At 42.5% G+C, this 14,310-nt stretch overlaps 1 protein-coding gene across 3 annotated transcripts in view; it reads right to left on the bottom strand.

Moving 5' to 3' along the window:
- Window positions 1–2,714: 2,714 nt before the first annotated feature.
- Window positions 2,715–14,310, bottom strand: part of LOC144199149 (uncharacterized) — a 42,941-nt gene continuing 31,345 nt past the window's right edge. Inside the window, exons 4-9 of one of the 3 annotated variants that reach the window (XM_077720580.1) lie at window positions 8,731–9,062; window positions 8,575–8,650; window positions 7,680–7,758; window positions 7,368–7,551; window positions 6,489–6,720; window positions 2,715–2,811 (exon numbers count right to left, since the gene is read on the bottom strand). In XM_077720580.1, coding sequence (XP_077576706.1) covers window positions 2,738–2,811; window positions 6,489–6,720; window positions 7,368–7,551; window positions 7,680–7,758; window positions 8,575–8,650; window positions 8,731–9,060 — 975 coding nt within the window. In that variant the 5' untranslated portion in view covers window positions 9,061–9,062 and the 3' untranslated portion in view covers window positions 2,715–2,737. Of the gene's footprint in view, window positions 2,812–3,475; window positions 6,721–7,367; window positions 7,552–7,679; window positions 7,759–8,574; window positions 8,651–8,730; window positions 9,063–10,343; window positions 10,618–14,310 lie in introns of those variants that run through there. The other 2 variants (XM_077720579.1, XM_077720578.1) reach the window with 2 other exon arrangements.

Raw genomic sequence — 14,310 nt, 5'->3', positions numbered from 1 at the left:
CATTTCCATTCTATTCACTCATTTGACTGTCTTTTTCGGGATGTGGGTCAACTGAGCGCTGTTGGAGTCGCGTGAGCACGAAAGCGCAAGTGAGCCCGGGGCCACGGCTGGTCTGCCAGACACCCCGTCCCTCCCATGTTTCCTGTTCCAAAAGTCCAAAATTGCTGAACTCCCATGCATGTCAAACAAGTACTACAATGGGAAGCTCTGTCTGTGTGGTAAAATTTAATTAATGGGACCTTGCATGGAATGAACATATAACGTTATTCTTGATTTTAGTTGCAATATAAAAATGACCCGCAAAAACGCAACCTATCCTACATGACATATATACATGATATATTTTTTCCCCTTTCATTGTGCATCCTTTACCTCAGGCAACTTATAGTTGCTGCATAATTGAGTTTTTTAAAAAAATCACTAATAACCCTCTTGTAAGACTTTACTGTTGGATAGCTTTGTTCAAATTGGGCCAATTTGTGCTATTCTTTCCTCAATACCTCACCAGATCCACAAAAATATATCTTGTCTGTTTGATTTTGGAGCAAAACAACAGTTTTATCTTTTTGAATGAATGCATATGACAGTAAACCTATTTTTGCTGACGTCACAGCTTCCCTTTTGTAATGCTCCTCACATACACGTACCCCAAACACCTCCTCACCCCCGGCCTATTACGTAATGAAGGCTGAGCACATAAAATGACAATACAGCGCCGCACTGGGTTTGATACCGCCCACCTGAAATACTAACGCACACACACACACGGGTTGCTCACATGGACACACACATGACTGACTACAATACACACTTTGCCTTCCCTGTAAAACAAGACTTGAATTATGATTCCAACTATTCCCTCTACGATTAATCCCCATCCACAATTGGTGTTGCATTAATGCATTTAAAGGCTGATTATACTATGCTGAAATAAATATAATAATGCAGCATGTTACATGAAAGCATCATTTATAAGTAAATACCAATCGCTCCCTAGCGCATCTTTTTGTCTGGCTAATTGCGTCTTCTGCTATGTTTCATCATGCTGACCCACTTTGGCCTGAGCATTTGTGACAGAGGCCGTAAATCATCTTCTCTCTGAGGACCTCGGCAGCTTCTACACGTGCCGAGGCACATTCGCAAAGTCATTGAAGTCATTGGACGCCATTGACGGCGATAAACGTCTTATTTGGAGACCCAAGAGAATAATCTGGCAACGCTAAAGGCCCCGAGTAATTCATTACCATCATTGCATCTACTGCGCAACACAAGAAATAGCCGATGTTATCGTCGGTGCCTCCAGCCACACTTTGGCCCAAATTACAGCCCCCCCCCCACCACCACCACCACTCCACCTTCAGCCCCGCTGTCACCAGACACACACGTGCGCCCTTGAAAAGTGTGAGATCTTCACCATGGCGAGAGCCACGCGGCGAGGACCCGTGACCTTCGTGGAGAGCGAGCTTGAAAAAGGAAGTTTAGATTTTTTTTATTAAACATCATCCAGTGAATGATCATTAATTGGACATTCGTCTCTGTCAAGGTAATCAAATCAGTGGGTCATGTATTTTTCCCGATTATCCTGGCCCCTTGTTGCTAGGCAGAGTTCGTATGGCTTAAGTTTGTCTGCTTAATACATTTTATTTTATTTTTTGAGGATAGACAACACTTTTATTTGGAAGAATTTAGTGGGCAAAATGAATAAAAGCCAATATTTTCTGGTAGTGTCTGATTTAGGTGGGATCAGAAATTTAAACATTGCTGTAAGTTTCATCATTGGAATTTTCGGCCCCAAACGCCAATAATAATGGTTTAAAAAATGATATTTATATATATTTTTGTCTTTTGTCTGTCCTTTTAAAGGCTACTGTCCTCTAGAAATTCCTGGCGCGTCTGCTCAGCTTCACTTAGATCATTAAGTTGCTAATTCCAATCGTAATTAAAAGCTAGACTACAGGACAGGATAAGAGGGCCACTAAGTTCATTATAGTAGACAATCCTGTTGGTCCTCACGCTAAACCAGCTAACTTCACACAAATGCATTGACGTAAACTCAAATGTGTTGATTTGCATGTGATGAGGGGGATGTGGGGGGCAACCATGTCCTGTATCGTCCTTCCCAAAAGTGAAGCCAAAGCAGGCCTACTCCTCCCTCCTCTCCCCTTCCTCATGTACAGCCTGCAGACGGGGAGGGGGGGGATTGAGGCAAATGGGGGGCTACCCTGCTAAAAACTGCATGGATACAAGGGGGGGCCAAGAGGGGGTTGGGCGGTCCTCGCTTGTGTCACAAGGGTAGCCCACCACCCAGCATCAACTGAGAGTATGTAGTGTGTCAATGGACTGTATGTGTGTGAGAGAGAGGGGGTGGGGGGTCATTTCTGAATTTGTTTGGGTGTCTGTGTGCGTGTGAGGATGATTTCATCCAGACTGAGTAGGAGTAGACAAGGGGGGGGGGGGGTGGTTTAGTGCTGGGGGGCTGTTATTAAACCACGGCCTCCACAATTGTGCCACTCCCGTGCCTGCTTGCACGCATCGGTTAAGAGAAAATGGAGTGTGAGAGCGACTATTTCATTCAAATTATTGACCACAAAAAACAAGTGGAGGATTGCATTAAAATTATGTAAGGTTAGAGATGGTGTAAGAAAATATTTCAAGGAATTGAGGGTTTTTTAACTGGCCAAAGTGATATGTTATGTGTTCATACCCTAGTTTTTCGTCGTGAGTCCTTCTGATGCATTCACTGGGCTGGTCCTTTTTTTTGGAGTCGGTGGTGGGATCTGCATTCTTGCCATGCTCTTGATTTTCTTGAAGCTAGTAAAGCAGAACATATTGTATGTAAAGACAAACCATAAAAGAAAATGGACATAATTAAGTCTAAATAGCATTTTTGTTCATTTGTAATTATCATTTTCAACATATTTCTTTTTAATTGAACTGTTTTAGCCACTCTAAATCTAATTTAGTTATTCATTTTGAAGGACTTACTACATTTTTTGCCCATTTCCATTAATTTGTGGGCAGGAGTAAAACAATTTTAGCTATTTTCTTGTATTTTCTTTTTTAAGGGCGGGCAAATGGTAAGCGCATTATTAATTATTCTACTAGAAATATTGTCTTGCTCTTAGTTTTTGGTTTCATTGAAATGTTTTATGTTGTTTTGAATTCCTTGCGTTTTGATGGATGCAGGGCTAATATTTTAAACCACACCCAATCATGACTTATTTGAAAACATACACGCAATGTGGCATTTGGGTTGTTTTAACAGCTGGCACGAGGCTCAAAACACACAAGCCCGCCTCTTCTTGTGCCAGTCAGATTAGTGAAGTCCCCCCCTCCTACACCCACTTTAAAAAGTCCATCCTCTAAATCTGCAACCTCCCCAATAAGTCGCATCTGTTTTCTCTCTCCACAAAACAACTTCCAACAAGCTCAACACCTCAAAAAATGTTCCATTTCCATAAAATCCTGTGCAACATTTCATCTTTCAAAGAATGTCATTTATTCAACATTTTCCTTTTTTTCTGAGGAGTAACCAGGAAAAAAATGGAGCCACAGTAAGAGTTTTAAGTGAAGGTGAGCTAGAGATAGGAAAACTAAGAAGATTGAGGAAGATCAAGGAAAAAAAGGGGGAGCAGAAATAGTATTACAGAAGAAGAAAGGCTACAAGATTTCCCAAAATCTTTTCCCAAGCAGTCGTCGATGAAGTAGAAAACGTACATGGAAAAAAAGTAAGTGCAATCGGTCACATCATGGCCGTAGAAAATGTCAAGAGTGGAATGGAAGACGGACCCCGATTCCATGTAAAAAGCGCCCACAAGACCACCCCGCCAAACAGTACAGGGCTCGAATGCAGAGTGGGGGGTGGGCTGTTGCGTCAAACGGAGACGGGGAACGGTCTTTCTCAGACTCGTAAGGCTTTGAAGACGCCTCGGTATATGAACACATACAGCAAAAACATTGAAAAGAAATGAAATAAATTAGAAAATAGATACCTGAAATACAATTAGAGCATAATTCAGCAAAATTCAAATGATTAGAATTGAGCAAAAGTAATGAAAATTGATGTAACTGGTTAACAAAAAAGAAAAATAATAATTATAAATAAGAAGAAATAGGGGGAAAGTCACAAAAAATATGTGAAATGATTAATAAAACATTTGAATTAAGATATATTTAAATTTGAACAAATAAATGGGGAAATAAAAGTAGATAAAATAATTAAAAATGAATTCAAACCAAATTCTTTAAACAAAATTAATCAAAGTAAAAGAAAACAGTGTAACAAAATCATTTAAAAAAATAAAAATGACAAAAATTAACAAATAAGCTTGAATTGATTAAAAATAAATACAATAAACAAAATGTGAAAAAAAATACAAATGATCAAATCCCAAATTCTTTTTTTTTTAAGTTAAACCATACAACAACAAAAAACAAAAAAAAGAGAAAAGTTTGAAGAGTTGAAAACAAGCAATACAAAAAAAAACCTGATTAGAAAGCATCCAAAGAAAAAGATAGAAATTCGCAATAAAGGCGTTTGTATGGCGGCTGCTACGTCCTCGCTCAATGGAAATACTCTGAAAAATAGCTTTGTAGAAATATTTACAAAACTTTTGCATGAATTGGTCATCCGGCCGGTGCGGCTTGCCAGTCGCGACCGCTTCCTCCCTATTGTTTACATTTTGCTCTCGTTTTTCAAGTTTCTCAACGCCAACCTTCAGTGCGGCTCCTTCGGATTCGAACCCGACGGAGCGAAAGAAAAAGGCTGACGGCTTGTTTACAGAAATACCATTGGAGACTGGGTTTGATTAGCGGAAAGCGTTAGCCTGCGTTAGCGCAAATTTGACGGCGGCAGGTGTGTGGAGGAGACCTGCTGGCCCCGCCCACTGGTCACGCTCGCCGCCCTTGCGCCACTCAGGCTAACGAGAGAGTGTGATGGCGTTGAAATAAAGTTTACAGGTGACTACTGTCAAGATGTGTCGTCGTATTTTTTCTGTGAAAGCAAACAATCAAAATTCATACAAAGTGCACTCCCAAGCACCAATTGCTTCTGTTGAAAAAAGCCAAAAATAAAACACATCCTATTTGGTAAAAGGCACAGTAGTCCGACAGTTCAACACTTCCTGCTTCTTGATGAGAGAAAGAAAAACACACGTGTCAACAATATCGTAAAAAAAAAGGTTGACGGCCTCTGTGTGCGTTTTTCCTCAGCTGCCCCGTTTAAATAAATACAAAGTAGAATAAATAAATGCAGTTTTAGATAAATTAACCGCCGGCGTTGGGGCGATTCGTTCTTGGCTTACATTCGTGAGTTGATGACATCGTTTCGTGCCACAGTCTCCAATGTGACGTTGCAGTGTGGATGTCTCATTGCGTACGCTTGATTTGCCTTTTTTTGTTGTTGTTGTCCTTGTGTCTATCTACAACCCGTAGAAGGTATCATCGTCGACTTCCTCCGGTGTATTTGGAAGTGGTTCTTTTCGTCTTTTTTTTTTTAGCTTTTCAAGTTTTCTCGCAGTTTTCCAGTCAAGTACGCGATATGCAACGCATGCGTTTTGAGGTCTGCGCGTATGGACTGGATTGGTTTCGCCATCTTGGGTAGGGGGGGACCACACGGGGCCAAAAACATAATTCAAAAAAAAAAATGGGACTTAAACTTTGTCTTTTTGAAAAAGATATATAGTTTTTTTTGGGGGGGGGGATTGAGTTGCTTTTAGTTCAACAATACATATAATTCAAATTTTGAGTCCTTTATACCACCATATTTTGTCAAGTGTGGCCTACCTTTTTTTTTAAATATTTGATATATTTTCTTAAGAGATAAAATGATAAATTAGTGATAATTAAAAGCCACTTTCAAACTTGGACCTCCAATTCATTTAAACAGGCAGGACTGGAGGTGAATCCTCCTTTATGCCTTATAAAATGGGTCCTACCATTGTATATTAACATTAAGCAAGCAAGAGCTTGAAAAATTCTATGTATTTTATACCGTTAATTGACGATGAAAATAGTCATAGTTTGTGGTACTCTGCTATCCAAGATGGCTGACCAGGTGCGCAGAGCTCAATGCAGGTGAAGCAGACTGTGTAGGAAAAGTCCTTCGATATTTCTTCACATCCTTATTCGTGATTATCCGCACGCGTTTGATTTTCCTCAGGCCGCCCCTGCCTCGTCTCAAGTCTCCGCAGGGGCGGGGCCAACCCGGCTTGTCATAGGCTTGCTCACCCGGCTTGGACCTTGGCGGGTGTCGTCACCCTGCTCGGTGACAGGTTGACTTTGGCAGCGTGCGGCTTTCTTTTGATTTTTGCTGTGCTTGGGGGGTGTCGTGGAAGACACGGCGCTGTCCTGCGTGGCCGGCCCCGGCCCGCTTTCGTCGCCGCTCGACGTGGGTGACCCCGTCTTGCGGGGTGACGGGATGGGAGCAATGTGGACCCACGTGAGGCTGGGCTCGGACCCCCGACCCGTTCTGTACTCTGCGGGCTTACCCGAATTGTCGCAATCGCTGTGGTTTCCCTTTGAAGCGGCGGTTGGGGAAATTTGCTGCGAAGATGAGGAGGATGAAGGAGGAGGGGAGCTTCCTCCGTCTCCTTCTTTCTCTTCTTCTTCTGCTCCACTGTCATTTTGCTTCTTTTTCTTTTGTGCATTGAGGCGAGGGCATTTGGGGAGGCCCGGTGAAGGCGTAGGAGATTCGGTCCCTGTCCAGCTGAGTCGGCGTTTCTGTGCAAATAAATGACAAAGTCATTTCATGGTCAATCCAGATTCCTTTTTTTTCATCAAGAAATCACCATACTATACTTTAACAAGCCATGTTTTTTGACAGGGTAAACTAAATAAAACTGGAAAAATTTAAATTAAACCAAAAAGAAAAATCTTACAGACTATCAAAATAATTCAGGAATAAAACTAGTGGAATAGTAAAGTATTATAAAAACAATACAATTGAATTAGGAAACAAACAACTATACTAGAAAACAGTTATTCCTAAAAAAGACAAAAATACCATTCAAAATGTCAAAATAAAACAATTGCAATTCATATTTAAACATTGCATGAAAGAAAACACGCGCTGATTTCAAACAATATAAATCTAATTTGCCTTTTCTCCAAGAATTATAAATTTCTTGCAGGGCAGCCAGTTAACCCTTTAACTGCCTTTCCATTTTGACTGGGCGGGGCAAAAGAACAAGTCCACGTGCGCACAAAATGGGATTAATGGCAATGTCTTCTTGCCATAGGAGTTTCATTTATTGTGTGAGTGAACTCATAACTGGCTCTTTACTCCAACTGCGTGTGTTTTGTATGTCTGTAGCTCACCCGCAATTCATTTTTTTCCCCCCATTAGCAATGCAGCACTGCAAGCTCACCTTGACCGGGATATGCAGCTGATCCCTGTGCTTGTGCGGCGGCGTAATGCCTGACACATCTTGGAGGGAGCGGACGGGCGATGTGGTGACGCTGGAGGCTGCCGACGTCGGTTGAGCGGAAATTTGAGGAAACCAAAGCTTCAGCATCATCTCCACTTGCAGGAGCGTGTTCAGATACTTCTCCCTGGAAAGAACAAAATCCACATACGTTTGGCCAGGAAAACATTTGTGTGACACCCACAGACATCAAGTAGCTCGGAGCAAGATCTAAGTTGGGAGATGAAAAAAAAAATTGAAAAAGTGCCATCCTACCCGCTGTTTGGTTTCCGTAAAACGCCGACGATTCGCTGGATGCGATCCATGGCGACGCTCTGCTGGAAAGTACTCAGACCTGCCAATCACAAAGAGTAGGCCCTGTCAGCATTCGCAGTAACGCTGCGGTGTCGGCCAGCCTGGACGAGGCGGTGAGTGGAAAAGCTGGATGCAACCGATGCGTGTTGACAGAAAGGAAGCCACTCTAGCAGTGTTACACCAATACCATTATCGTTCGTATTGGTGCTGATAAGGCATTAAAATGAGGTCTTTGGTATTGGGGAGAATAAGATGAAATAACAAGCTGATCCTGGACAATATGTATTTTCTAACCACTGGTTTCTCTACTAAGACGAGGGGAAAAAAAGAAGCGCTTGTCGACCTTCCCAAGATGATTATAGATGTACAATTGTGCCCTATCCACTCATCCTTCTGCTGTGAATTTAAATGAGTTTATCTCTACTTGACATTCAATCAATTTGAAGTGGAAGGGTGGCTAGCAATCCCATTTCAAATGGGTATCTAGCATCCGCAATGGTAGACAACCAATATCAATAACTTTACAGCTGAATGAGGATTCATTATTTTAGTATTAAAAGGATTTTTTTTTTTGGGGGGGGGGGGTGTATTTTAAAGCATCAATGATTCTTCAAATTGGTTTACTCAGTTACATTTACATATTTGCGACATTTTGATAGCACAGTTTGTCTTAAAATACCTTAAAAAGTGAAGTTTTAGCGTGACTGGAAGGTATGTTTCGGCGTTAAGTAGGTTCTATTTTCTATACATGTTATGCTTAATCTTTTTTTTTTTACTGTGTTGAAATATGTAAATTTTTAAAGTCCTGAAGTAAATAAAATATGAAGATTGTCAGAATTAAGTGCCAGAATCTTACCACGGTCGAATCGGCCTTTCTTCAGCCCATTCAGCAGCTCCATCAGAGGCCTGACAAAACCCTGGAGCTCAGCGCACTGTAGCAGGAAATGACACAGGAATTGATTATTACCATGCATTCTTGCAGGGCTTTTTTCCGGAGCAGACTCAGCCTCACCTTCTGGGCGAACAGCAGGTCACCCTCCGATTTAGGAACCACGGGCGGTACTTTGCCACCCGGGTACGCGTCCTCCTCTTCATCTTTGAACCCGTCGCAGGCCCATTGCGACCCTGGGCTATCGGACGCCCGGCTGGAGTTGGCGACGGCCGGCGCGGTCGCCGCGGCGACCAGGAGCGTTGACGACGAGGACGCATCCAGGAGGGCCGACGACGAGGACGCGTCAGTCAGGAAGACGTCGGTGTCGTCCAAGTCGCTGAACAGGAGGCTGTCGCTGGAGCTCAGGGAGTCGAAGGAGGGTTGCGATGACGTGCTGCCCTGGGACTGCATCTCTGGGTGGTGGGGCACAAAAATGTATAGAGTTCTATCCAAACGCTCACGTGCTCATTTCTCACCACACAAAATGGTGGTGTCCTACTTAAGCATGGCACTGGGGGCAGCCTGTCGGCACACAATGCTAGCGCGTGCCTAGTTCCCATTGAAGAGATTGGAGACGGAAGAGAGTAAAAAAAATGGGAGCTGGGGGATGGGAGCGGAGCGTAGCGTAGAGTAGTGGAATCAGAATAGGCAGTCTCGTTCTTTCACTGCCTCCAGTGCTCTGCTTATAGCACCGCCCTCGCCCGGCCGGCTCGCTGACTAGCTTTAGCTCCATCCCGAGCCCCCTTCCTCAACACGAACACCCCCTGACTGCCTCCTCCCTCCCCTCCCTCACATACACACACATGCACACAAACTCCTCTCTTTCCTCTCCGGGCGCATTTCTGCACGCCTCTCCTGTCGTCTTCCTTCTCCACGACCTCCGCACTCAACCTTCCTTCCGCCACTTCCTTCAATATTATGAGGAAAAAATAGGATGCCATGTTTACGTTGTGGAATTTGCTAGTAAATTCAGATCATCTGAGGGTTTTAGCTATTTTAGACCATATGCTCCTGCAAGGGTTCCCCACCCCCGTAGCCCATTCCTTTCAAAGGAGTAGTAATCCCTGCTGGACCCTGAGCCTTGGGGGGTTGGGGGGGTCATAAGAATATTCACTTTTACTCACATGAAATCAAGCATATTTTTAAAAGACTGTCCTTTAACAGATTTGAAATTCACCATTACTTAAATGAACAGTTTATAATGATAAACGTAGGAGGTAGGTGACAGACATAATTGTATTCTTTCACAGTTAAATGGTGGCAGTTACCAGAATGTAGATTAAAAATAACGGCAATCCAGTTGGACTGGGAGTGGCTGGCAGCCAATGATCGCTGCCATCCCTCCCTGGTAAAATGGATGGGACTACTACTGCCTTCAATCGCCGGCAAAGAGTTAATATATAGAGAAGAGAACTTGTATTTGGAGCCATACTGTTGTGGGATAAACCTGGCCATTCCAATTGATGCATCCAAACATACTTTGCCACATTAAATTAGAAACTATCCGGAGAAAAATAAACACTGCAGTTAAAATTGATCAGTACAATGAACACATCCAGTATTGTATCTACTATATATACACATCTATTGGGTGTATTAGCACGCGTATAAACAGGACGCAGTTAGCTTGGCAACTTCGTAACGGAAGCCCCCGCCCCCCAAATACACAAATAAAGAAAAATGAGCATACTCACTCAGTGTATTCACGATCTATATGGAAAAACAATAGTATTTGCCGCGATGTGCAGTTTGATCCCCGAGTAGTTTCCCTCAGTGAGTAGCGGGCGATGTGAGCAGCATTTGCCCGACCGGCGTTGGCGTTTGACGGGCTCACGTAGGCACACTTGACGTCGTCCACTCCGCCGGCCGTGAGTCGCCTGGTGTGTTTGCTAGCTCTTTCTCCCCACACTTTACGAGCGTCAACATGTGCCGGGATCCACGTGCCCACGTCATCGTCCCAGCCCATTGGCGGAGGTCCTCCCAGGGGCCCACACGCTATTGGTTGATACGCTCAACCAGTGATTGGTTACTCGGTGCTTATTGGACGCCCGTGCAAGCAGCCGTAGCCCCGCCTACTCATGTGTTGCCCGTGTGTATATGCTGGTGGTTTGGGCTTCTACTACAGCAAGCGGGTGTAAACACACGCGTGCGCTACCCCGCCCCCCTAAAAAAAACAAAAACTTCCCGACCGTCTCCTGCGTTGCTCACACGCTTGACATTGAAAAATAAAAGCATTGCATTTAGAAATGCATAGTACAAATGCACATTTATATAATTTTAGATTCCAGTGGGTGATCAGAAAGTCTACACACCCCTCTTTAACTCTTTAAAGGGCATTCATCATGGCCCATCCATTTTCGGTGGGTGGGTAGTGAATGATCTCTGCCAACCCAAAGTGGGACATCCATTCCCATCTATTGGCACTGAAACGTGAGCAATCACAGCCGGCCCTCCATGTTTAAGTGAACTACTATGAGATTTAAAGCAACAAAAACTTTAGAGTTTAGTTGGAAGATTACCAGAGGGTTCTTTTTTACGTTAAATTGTAATACCTCCCCCATTAGGTGAAATCTACAGATGGCAGAGGTTTTGTATTCGGTCCCTTATGTCTGTCCTATTAACTGTTTGTATGTTTCTAATCAACATAAATTCAGAACTAATGGACTATTGTCAGAACGAAATATGTTTCAAATATAAAACAGAAGTTGAGATTACATTGTGACATAATGAGGCCAAAGGTCACAGAACTCAGAAAAATGATTTCATGACAACTTGAAAACGAATTAGCCCATTTACTTCAAATGTGTGGGATAGTAATATGATGACAAGAGAAAAAAATGACGATAGGCTATCCGGAACTGTTCATAATTCCCACCCCCTTAACCCATACCCCAGTTCCAAGTGAAGAAAAACAGCCTTGACGCACCACCCCCATGCTTCCCGTTAGGTTTGATGTTTCTTTGGTGACGGAACTGTGTTAAGTTTGAGCCAAACATACTTCAATATATTATACTAAACATACAACCTATCGAACAAACCAATGAGCACAAACTTTTGAAGAGTTCATTAATTGGAACAAAAGGATTGAAATAGTCAGTGTATCTTCCTATCTTTACAGCAGCTATTGTCCACTCATCCACATACAGTACAATGCTCCATCTATTCTTTTCATGTTTTCATTTGAAGGTCGAGCGTGAAAGATGCAGAGCCGCCTAACCATTGCACGTCTTCATGCGGCAGATTCCGGACTGCCAGCAAAAGAAATGTGTTTGCACGAACGTTGCCGAGTCTCCAGGCAACCCTGCTAGCTATTGGATTCCACGCCAAAGCAAAAACAGTCTTCTCTGCTGCTTCAATGGTGAGGTCAAACATCAGTCATGTGACTTAACTTCCCATGTCTTTCTACGCTCATCTATCATTCTTAGTTGCGATCAACAATACGTCAATAGATGTAAGTGACATGGATGGAAGGCTAATGTGGAATCGTGTCCGTCCGATAATTAACGGCCACGTCGGTGCTTTCTGGAGGTTACTATGGCGTGAACTTGACGACCGCTCCCCGCCTCCCACTTGCAACACGGCAGCATGTGACACCTCACACTCTTGCAGGCAAACCTGTCATGAGCCTATGTTAGTTATTCTATTGACATTTACAATCTCCTATTATTCAAGTGATTTAACCTATTGTATATGGCCTATCTACTGTATCTATTCATAAGCCTATCATTATGTAATCTTACAGGATCTATTTGTAATGGCTTGAAATAGTTGTGCAAACATAAATAGGTAAGCAAACAAGCGGTCTGCACGATGCAATGCAGATTAAAAAAACAATGACATCAATACCCATTTGCCAGTACTATTCAACGGAGGTATTAAATACCAAAGATGATTGTTTTAATGAGAATTTTAGATGTATTAGGAGACATTATTTAATTCAATTTTCTCTTATTCATGCTTACTTGCAGCCTGTCACAGGCTTACTTACCAATTCATCTTTTGACATTTCCCCTCCTCTAATAGTACGCCTGTCATTATGGAAGCTTTACTCTTAAGTGTTGTTCACAAGCATGCATTGCAGGGATATAGAGAATGAGTGAAGAGTGGTTGGTTGTGAAATGGGGCAGGTCACCTACCCCCACTCAACATATACATACACGCACACACAACATATACATGAACCTACTGACCCTCTGCTTAGGGCGCATACACCCACTGCGGCGCTACAACCTCGTGCTATTGACAATACCTGGCATTGATCATGAGCATGGGGGGAGGGTCTCCCAGCGACAAGAATAACACGAGCAAAGCCGACTTAAGTAATGTCAGCAACCATATAGTTAACCTTTAGCAATGGTAAACCTGGGAAAGGGGGCAGTGGGTCTGTTTGCGTATGAACTAGGCAGGTCAATAGCAGAAAAAAAGCCTCCCATCCCCCTTCTGCATTCCTCAGCAACACATGAACCTACTGAACCTGCTAGGAGTTCATAGGTTCTGAAGACCACCCCCATCATTTCCATCTCTGCAGTTCCCTTCCCCCATCTTCCCATCCCCCGCTTGCTTTCTGCATGTATGTGCGCTTGTTCTTCATCAATATTACGCTCGACAACAGGAGGGACCAGTCAAACCATACCCTGTGCATGTATGTATATATATATAGTAATTGTACATGTGTACACACATGACACCAAATAAGTAATAAAAAAGTAGTGTAATGATACACAAGAGATAGTTTGGAGTGAAAAAGAGATTATGCTCTGGAAGAATTAAGTCACTAATGGCCCTTGAAGTCAAAACAAGGTGTAACTGGTATTTAGGTACTCCGTTCAAGCTGGTTGGTACTTTAAAGCCAAATAATGGTTGAATAACTCTGTAGTTCAAGTTAGGACATGAACATCCAAAGGAAAATAGGTTAAAAAAAACAGGTGCAGCAAAATGCATCTGAATAGTGTCAAAACTGTCAGCCCCAAAATTTAATAACCATATTTTACACTATATCTTAAAGTTAAGAGAAAATGGGCCAAGTAAGAAAGAGTTGGCTCTCTGAAACTTATTTTCTGATCTATAGTATTTTACTCTATGTAGGCCAATTGTTTACTTCATTGGTTGCCATTGACAACACTAGACAGCCAATCATTATTGACTGGGAGAGGCTCAACCCAGCTCTACCAGTCAAAATAGGTATAGATGTATAGTGCCGTCAAGGTCACTGAAACGTGATCATTCACAGTCCTCCCAGTTAAAATAAAATCTAATTTTAATCACATGTTCCACTTAATATTCTGCTAGTTTGATAATAATCCTTTGAGTTATCTTTAACACAAAAATACGACAAATGCAATTTTGGCCCTATAAAAATTTGAATTAATGACTAGAAACACCTCTTCTGTTTCATAATACCGACTTGTGCAAGTTTTACATTTCTCCCTTTATGCATATTTGAATCATTTTGAACAGAAATTTACAAATAAACGGACCTAAATACATCAATTCTGCCCCATAGTTTTCACATACTGACCCAAAATAACAATAACCAAAATAACAAACACAACAATACCCAAAATAACAAACACATTTAAAACAATCTAAAGGCAGATATTATATACATGGTGACCCTTCTGCACCTGAACTGTCATCATACGTAATAGCAGCTCACAAGAC

The sequence above is a fragment of the Stigmatopora nigra genome, chromosome 7 (assembly GCF_051989575.1).
Source record: "Stigmatopora nigra isolate UIUO_SnigA chromosome 7, RoL_Snig_1.1, whole genome shotgun sequence".
NCBI classification, from domain to species: Eukaryota; Metazoa; Chordata; class Actinopteri; order Syngnathiformes; family Syngnathidae; genus Stigmatopora; species Stigmatopora nigra.
Note: the sequence above shows the minus strand (reverse complement) of the source record. Positions and strands in the feature narration are given on the sequence as shown.